This window comes from Rhinopithecus roxellana, chromosome 11 (assembly GCF_007565055.1).
Source record: "Rhinopithecus roxellana isolate Shanxi Qingling chromosome 11, ASM756505v1, whole genome shotgun sequence".
NCBI classification, from domain to species: Eukaryota; Metazoa; Chordata; class Mammalia; order Primates; family Cercopithecidae; genus Rhinopithecus; species Rhinopithecus roxellana.
Window position 1 is genome coordinate 1,812,118 of NC_044559.1, and position 8,384 is coordinate 1,820,501.

At 42.8% G+C, this 8,384-nt stretch overlaps 1 protein-coding gene across 3 annotated transcripts in view; it reads left to right on the forward strand.

Annotated features, from left to right (window-relative positions):
* Window positions 1-7,840, forward strand: part of LOC104662618 (WASH complex subunit 2A) — a 66,896-nt gene extending 59,056 nt beyond the window's left edge. For all 3 annotated transcript variants that reach the window (XM_030940437.1, XM_030940438.1, XM_030940439.1), the window contains 6 exons: window positions 361-483; window positions 1,472-1,534; window positions 1,892-2,104; window positions 3,728-4,348; window positions 5,194-5,371; window positions 7,135-7,840. In XM_030940437.1, the coding sequence (XP_030796297.1) occupies window positions 361-483; window positions 1,472-1,534; window positions 1,892-2,104; window positions 3,728-4,348; window positions 5,194-5,371; window positions 7,135-7,274 (1,338 nt within the window). In that variant the 3' untranslated portion in view covers window positions 7,275-7,840. The remainder of the gene's footprint in view (window positions 1-360; window positions 484-1,471; window positions 1,535-1,891; window positions 2,105-3,727; window positions 4,349-5,193; window positions 5,372-7,134) is intronic.
* The last annotated feature ends 544 nt before the right edge of the window (window positions 7,841-8,384 follow it).

Consider the following 8,384-nt stretch of genomic DNA (forward strand, 5'->3'; position numbering starts at 1 on the left):
ACATCTGTGTGATGTTTAAATGGTTGATTGAAAGACCATTGCATACACTGGGGTGACTAAATATTCATGCCTTTCAGGTGCAAAGCTTTCAGTCTGAGTTTTAGCCTTCCTATGTAATTTTCTCCCCCAGCCCCAATAGGTTTTTGTAAGTACTCTGTTTTCTTTTTATCATAGAGAGAACTCCTGTGACAGCCGCAGTCTTCAGAATGCTATTTCTGAAATGCTACGTTTGAGTTGGTTCAGCCCTCATTTGAGAAAGTATTTTTAAGACTCAGAAGCCAGGATTGTTTTTTGCATTATGATTTTTCCTTACATTTTCTAAGATATTTGATGGATTTTGGTATTTTTTTTCTTTTGAAGGTACAAGAGAAAAAGAGAGTAGTGAAAAAAGACCACTCTGTTGACTCTTTCAAAAACCAGAAACATCCTGAATCCATTCAAGGTAGTAAAGAAAAAGGCCTATGGAAGCCGGAAACACCTCAGGTTAGAAATGCTCTTTAAGGATTTTCTTAAAGAAAATGTTTGCATCGCAGTACAGAGAAATTCCATCATGCAGACCCACAGTTATTCAGACTTGTCTGCATTAAGGAGGAAATAGCAACTAGGGTTACCGCTTTGTCTTCACTACACTCCCCACGAGTCATCTCCCCTCTCCTCGCTCCACACTTCAGAGTGTCACAAATCTATATTTTAATAGTTAGTGTTTTTTGATGCCATGCCAGATTTGACTCTAAAGTAGAGTTCAGGTAGGATGAAGAATCTTCTTCCCACTAAAGCATTTATTCCCCCCACCCCCCCGATTTCCTTGGAATGGAATTAAAATAGAAATAAATATAAATTACATCTGATTTCTTGGCTGCTGTCAGTGTTGCCTCTTCCGAGGTCATTGCTGTTGGGCCCTACTCTGCAGCAGTCTTCTCAGAACGCTGTGGAGCTCCTCCTGGGAACAGACCAGGACTGGAGAGCAAGTGCCAGTTCCATGTGCAGGTGTCCCAGGGTGTCTCAGTGAAGCCTTAGTGTCCTGAGCTGTAAACCTGAGGCCCTCGGACCAGCACATCACCATTGACCCTTCCTGGGGCTCAGCTCTTTTGCTTTTAGAACCAGTGCATTAGGCTATGGGTGAATTTCTGTGTGCTCCTTGAAATTTCTATTTGATAACCAACATGGTAATTTTGCCTGCTGGTCAGTTTTAGGTGCTCTGATAAGCTGTGATTCTTGGGAATCTTACTCATCTTGTGTTCCTTGACTCCATATCTGATCTGAAAGTTTTCCACTTATGTGACAGAGGAGGAGGCATACATGAAGTAGTACTAGCGAAACAACAGACCCCAGGAGAGATTTGAATGCCTTTCCCATTAAAGAGCTACAGAAAGTGACAGTTCTGCTCCATCACAGATTTATCTACAGGCATAAGAAACACTTGTCTTTCTGTTTCCCCAATGGATTTTTAACTGGATGTAATTTCACACAGGAATCATCAGGTCTCGCTCCATTTAAAACCAAAGAACCATCCACTCGGATCGGGAAAATACAAGTAATTAAAACACTGGAATCTTCATTGCCTGCCCTGTGGCATCTATAAACTTTTTTGGGTTTCCTACTTTTGTCAGCTGCTGCCAAGCATCTTCTCATCTCTTCCCCCGCCTCCCCTCCCCCGCACCTAGTTGTCTCTTGTGTGCTGCGTCTTTAACATCTATTCTTTGAGCCCAGTGGTGGGCATAGGTGTAAGACCCTCTGTTTTAATTCTGAGACTAGATGAGGCGATTTTCCTACGTTTCTCTTCTCCTCTCGTATTATACATTATGTGCACGGAGTCTCGTCATGTGTCAGAGTAAAGATAATAGACTGCTGTGTTGAAGAACAAATACAGAGTTTCATTTTTCTTCTTTAGGCAAATTTAGCGATCAACCCAGCGGCCTTGCTGCCCACAGCGGCTCCCCAGATCTCTGAAGTAAAGCCTGTTTTGCCAGAATTGGCTTTTCCTTCATCTGAACACAGAAGGAGCCACGGTCTGGAAAGTGTGCCTGTTCTTCCCAGGAGTGGGGAGGCCGGTGTGAGTTTTGATCTTCCAGCTCAGGCAGACACCTTACACAGTGCAAACAAGGTGATGAAACCATCTTTGCTTCCTTGCTCTCTTCTTTTAACCGGAATTTGCGTCTACTTCTTTCTAGTTTATCAGTTGCATACACAGCAGTCTTTGACTCTCCTTTTGAATGGGGTGCCTCATCCTTCCTTCAGCTGCTCCCTCCATTCTCCCCTCCCCCTCTCATCCTACACCTGCTTTTCCATGGCCTGTATTTGATACATTTGCATTCTGCTCAGTAGCCACAGTAGTGTCTCACCACTTTGGCTGGTGTCTGACACCTGCAGGTTTCCAGCACTGCCACCTGGGAGTCTTCTAACCACAGAGCAGATCATGCCCTTCCTGCTGGCACTTCCTCACTGCTCCGAGGAGAGCATTTAGGCTCCTAGGTTTGGTATGAAACCCCTTTACAATCAGTGCCAGCCCATGTGTGCAGCTTCCTCACCAATCACTGCACACTTTCCAGCTTGACTCCAGGCATACCAGGTGCCACTCCCTGAACACACATGGTCTGTTCTGCTGCTTCCCAAGGCTTCTGCTGCCTCCTCACCAGGAATGCTCCTCTCCATCCACAGCTGTGCTTCCACATCCCCACTTCTGTCACTGTGCCCTGCACTCCCCGCACAAGTTCCCACAGCAGCGACACTGTTTCATGGGATCGCCTCAATGAACTGTGAACCCTTTGAAGTTTTCCTTTCATTTTAGTTGGGTTTCTTGTTTCTCTCCAGTCTCCCTTCTCTGGAAAGCCTTAATTGATCTCCAAGTAAGCGACAGGACACAGAATGACCTAACCCTGGCGAATAGATTTATTTCAAATGTTTCCAAACCTGTTTCATTGTGCAAAACAAAGCAGCCTTCCTTTTATGACAGTTTTCATTGGCTTTTTTTTTTATTAGGTTTAAATTGGCAACTAAAATTGTGACATTCCCCTGAAGTTGGCAACACAATCATACTTTGCCCAAAGTAGATTGTAGCTTCTCAAAATTCTACTTGATTGCATATTTTGGAAAATATCATAAACACTGCATCATTACTACTAAGTGATTTGTGTTTTGAGATTATATTAAAAGTTCTGATTTCTAAACTGTATTTCTTATGTGGAATACTTAACATTTGAATTTAATGTTTATTGACTTGAAGAAAACAGCACCTTAGATTACCTGTCTTTATTGTCTTGTATTTCTCCCTGCTCCTGGAGCCAGAATTTAGACTAGCCCCCTAACAAAGGTTAGTACCAGAATTCCCCAATTCTTTCTTGTTTTGAAAGATACCCACGTTTCTATTGAAGGCAGAGTAGGGGCCAAGGGAGGGGTTGTGAGACACAGAGAGCCAACATGCCTACTTTCCAGGTTTCCAGCAACAGATGAAGCTTTTTGTATGAAACTGAACTGAAACTGCCCTGAAAATATTAAAAAATGGAGAACTCTAAAGGATTAAGAATGACTTAGTCTTGGAGTACTAGGAGCTATTAAACACCTTCCTTGGAAATCATTAAGAAATAACCTCTTCTGTGTTCTTCGATAATATCTTCATTGAAGTAAACCAGATAACCTTACAGTATTTTGAGTCACTGATTCTTTGCCATGGTAGCTTTGAACACTTTATTTTATCATTAGATCAATGTGTGTTTTTTTGCCATTGCAGAGCCGTGTCAAGATGAGAGGGAAGCGTAGACCACAGACCCGTGCAGCTAGGCGGCTGGCTGCCCAGGAGTCCAGCGAGGCTGAGGACATGAGTGTCCCCAGAGGACCCATTGCACAGTGGGCTGATGGTGCCATTTCCGCAAATGGCCATCGGCCACAGCTCAGAGCAGCCAGTGGAGAAAACAGCACTGAGGAGGCCCTGGCAGCTGCCGCTGCACCTTGGGAAGGTGTTCCTGTGCCTGGAGTGGACAGAAGCCCCTTTGCAAAGTCTCTGGGTCATTCCAGAGGGGAGACTGACCTTTTTGATTCTGGGGACATCTTTTCCACGGGCACTGGATCTCAGTCCATGGAGAGAACAAAACCCAAGGCAAAGATAGCTGAGAATTCTGCCAACCTGCCAGTGGGTAGTAAAGCAAAAAGCCCCATGTTTCCTGCTCTAGGCGAGGCCAGCAGTGATGATGATCTCTTTCAGTCTGCGAAACCAAAACCAGCAAAGAAAACAAATCCCTTTCCTCTGCTGGAAGATGAGGATGACCTCTTTACAGATCAGAAAGTCAAGAAAAATGAGACAAAATCCAGTAGTCAGCAGGATATCATATCAACAACACAAGATATTTTTGAGGTAATAGGACTTAAAACGTTTTTGTGTCTAAGTTAAGGAGGGTATCTGATTGGCTTATTTGAGCCATAGATTATGTTTAGCTTGTTGCATGCATACCCCATAGCCATCTGCTTAGTAATTATAATTAAGCTCTTATTAATAAGTCTAACATTGTTTCAGAAGTGGTTTTTTGTTTTGTTTCATGTAGAATGTATTTCTTGGCTGGCCACAATCGTTGATGCAGGTCTTGGTTTCTCTAGTTTTTACAGTTTTTTAATTTTTATAGAATATTATAATCAGCTTCCTGGGCATGCCACTTGGTGACATGCATATAGCTCCACCGGTCCAGCTTGAGAGTTTAACCTGTGGTTCTGGGGACATTGGCCCTGGCTGGAACTGACAGTTTAGTGCAGGCAATAAGACTTTCAGTGGCATTTGCTCAGCAGATGTTTATTGAGCACCTGGGGCCTGCAGGTATGAGGTGAACTCAGAGAAGTGCTAGGCTCCTCAGAGCTCTCTGGGAAGATAATCAAATACAAACAGGGCAATGGAAAATTAAGATGTTTTCAAATAGTACTAAGTGTCATGAAGAAAATAACCTGGGGCAGAGTGGTTGGTAGGGGTAGGAGGTGCTCCTTTAGGCAGGACTGGTAGAGAAGGTGTCACTGCAATGCCGGTGTTTGAGCCGGGGTGAGATGGGTGGGCCAAGCTGTGCAGAGATCTGGGTTAGTGCATCCCAGGCAGAGGGGGCAGTCTCAAGGCTGTTCCACAACACCCTGGCCATTTGCATTTCCATAGCTTGTTGACATGTTTGAGTTTAAAAAGAAAAATTGATTTAACATTGTATGTATTTTTGGCTTAACAAGGATGATATATTTGCTACGGAAGCAATTAAACCCTCTCAGAAAACCAGAGAGAAGGAGAAAACATTGGAATCCAATTTATTTGATGATAACATTGATATCTTTGCTGACTTAACTGTAAAACCAAAAGAAAAGTCCAAAAAGAAAGTGGAAACCAAGTCTATATTTGATGATGATATGGGTAAGTTTAGTTTTCTATGTCTGACCTAGAGAATCCTTAACTTTCCGTCACTTGGTATTTTTCCTGCCACCTTTTCTTGGCCCTTTTCTGGAAAATGCACCCCACCAGGTTCACTTCAGTGTAATCCTGAGTTAGGCTGAAGATAGGTAAGAGATGGACTAATTATTTTAGTGAAGTAACTCTTTCCTATGTTAGTCATCAAAGAATTTGAAGGCACCCAGAGTTTGACATTTAAGTATAATTTAACTTTGATCTCAGTGCACCTCATCAATCGTCTGTGGCACAACCTGATGTTATGAAAGGAGGTTTGATCAGAAATGACCTCACGTGCTAAAGTAGGCTGAGGGGACTGCCTTGGGTGTGATGTGGTTGGTTGAGTCAGAGCTCCAGATGGAGAGGGAGTGTCCATGGTTCTGTGCGAGAAGAGAGCAAGACTAGACCTAGGGGTAGGCTCTACCTCAGGCATTGCATCTCACTGAGGTCTTTGGTGTTTGGGAACAAGATCGTCTTCTTTATGTGGCACAACTTCTGCTTTGTTGGTAGACAAGGCAAATGTGCGAGAACCCTAAATATTGGACTTCTGATCAATCCTGCGTTGGTAGAGAGCATGTGGGCTGAGGCCACATACACATTTCCTACACCCACAATCAATCTAGGCCTTGAGGCTAACTGGGAGACAGCTGGTGCTGGAGAGTCACACTGGCTCTGTGCCTCGAGCAAGCACATGGAGGGCAGAAGATAACTCATTCATTATTTTAAATACAGAAAAGTCATACATGTTTATTGTAATAGATTCATGCAATTCAGAAAATGTACGAAGTGAATAACCCCTGGAGGTAATAGTAACAGTTTGGTGTGTATCCGTTCAGACACAGTGATATTAATACATGTTTGTGTACACATCAATATATAACCACCTTTTAAAAAAGAATATATTTATACATATATATAAGAATATATTTTTAAAAGTAAGAATATATTTCTGAAAAGTAAGAATGTGTTTCTGCTCTTTTAGCCACTTAATGTCTTTTCATGTCAGTACATAGAGATCTCCTTCCTTGTGTTCAGTGGTGTGCACGATTTCTTTGTATTTAGCCATTAGCCTGTTGACTGAGATCCTGATTGTTTCTGTTTTCTTTATTACAAATAATGCTGTGGTCTTTACCATTTGTGTACACCTAACTTTATGTATACATGCTAAAATCATGGTTGGATAAAACCCTAGCAGTAACATTACTGGGTATGTACCATAATTAGGTAAGACAAGCTTTTGAGTCAGTGAAACATTAAACAAATGCAGTGACAGAGGCTTACGGTCTTACATCGAGATGCCTCAAATCAGTGCATTTATTCTGAAGGAAAACAGGTGGGTCCTATGTTGGATTTCCCTTTGCATATTTTTATTGCTCTTTTAAAACCCTGTGTAAAAAGAATGTCTAAATAAGTCCATTGTCCCCAATGGTAGGGGCGTGGTCTGGTTTGGAGATCAAGTTACCCTTCCCTTTTGTCTGTCCTGCACATGCACATACAGACACTTTTGTTGCTGAAGAAATTGTGCTCCAAGAGAAACCTGTGTGTGATCATAAAACTTAATGAGTAACAAACACAGGACCAGAATCTAAGAGGCTTGAGTTCTAGATCAGTGTTTTGGGGTACTCCATACTGTTACCACAGCTGGGTCTTTGGTGGTTTGCTTGCATGTGTTTTAAAAGTACCTTTCCCCACCCCTCTTCAGCAACTGTTTTTGTTTTTTCTTTCTAAAGATGACATCTTCTCCTCTGGTATCCAGGCTAAGACAACCAAACCAAAAAGTCGATCTGCACAGGCCACACCTGAACCAAGATCGGAACACGAGGTGTCCAACATCTTTGATGATCCCCTGAATGCCTTTGGAGGCCAGTAGAGCATACAGGGTATCCACATGTTATCCTGCAGCTACATTGTTGAGTTAGTGTTGATGATGTATATGCTTATGGTCTTAACTGGGTTACAAAAAGCAGATACTAGAACAGCTAGCTCATCTTTTACCCAATGTACTTAGTATTTTTCTGCACTGGTTTAATCATGCTTAATACTACAGAACAAAAATAAGTATTTCACAGTGGTTGGTTTTGTTTTTAAAGCATAGTTTGATTTAGTTAGCCTTGCTGGGGCCATAATATGCTTCAGAAGGATGTGTAAAAGAAGCAATCTCTTTGTGGCTTTCATGGGTAGTCAGGGAATCTCAGAGATAGCAAATGCCACGTGACCAGGAGTCTTTGTCTTGTGGATGGGAACCCTAACTTAGGGCCTGGCCAGGTGAAAGAGAAAGAAAGTGAGAGATTATACTTCATGAGTCTTAGCAATATGGGAGCGGGTTTTCACTGAATTCTGAAGGTGCCTCTGCATGTCCTCCAAGGCAGGGTTTGGCAAACTGTGGCCCCCCACTGTCATATTTTGTTAATAAAATTTTATTGGAACACAACCACATTCATTTATTTACTTACTGTCTATTGCTGCTCTCACCCCACCTCCAGTGTAAGAGTTGAGTAATTGTAACAGACTGGATGGCTCACAGAGCCTCAGATGTTTTCTATCTGTCCCTTTATGTAAACAGTTTGCTGACCGCTGCTCTAAGGCATCCTTTTCCATCCTTGCCTTGTGGAAGCAGCAGAGTGAACCTAGGTAATAGCAGGGGGAAGTGCTGAGGATGGAAAGGTCAGCCTCTAGAGCAGCACTGCCCCATAGAACTCTGCAGGAATGAAAATGTTCTTTATCTGCATCAACAAAGGCAGTAGCCACCAGCCACCTGGATGGCTGACCCCATTCTAGTCTGTGTTTTTTGGTGCTCTGTCTTCTTGCTGCTGAGTATGCAGCCTGTCGCCACAGCACAATCTTGTAGGCCACTCAGGTTGGTCTCAGTGATCCTGGAGCTACTAACTTCTTCCTTGGACACTATAAGATCGGAAGGGGAATTACTCATACCCAGAGTCAAAGATTTTCTACAGCTCCCACAGGTCAACCATTTGACCAA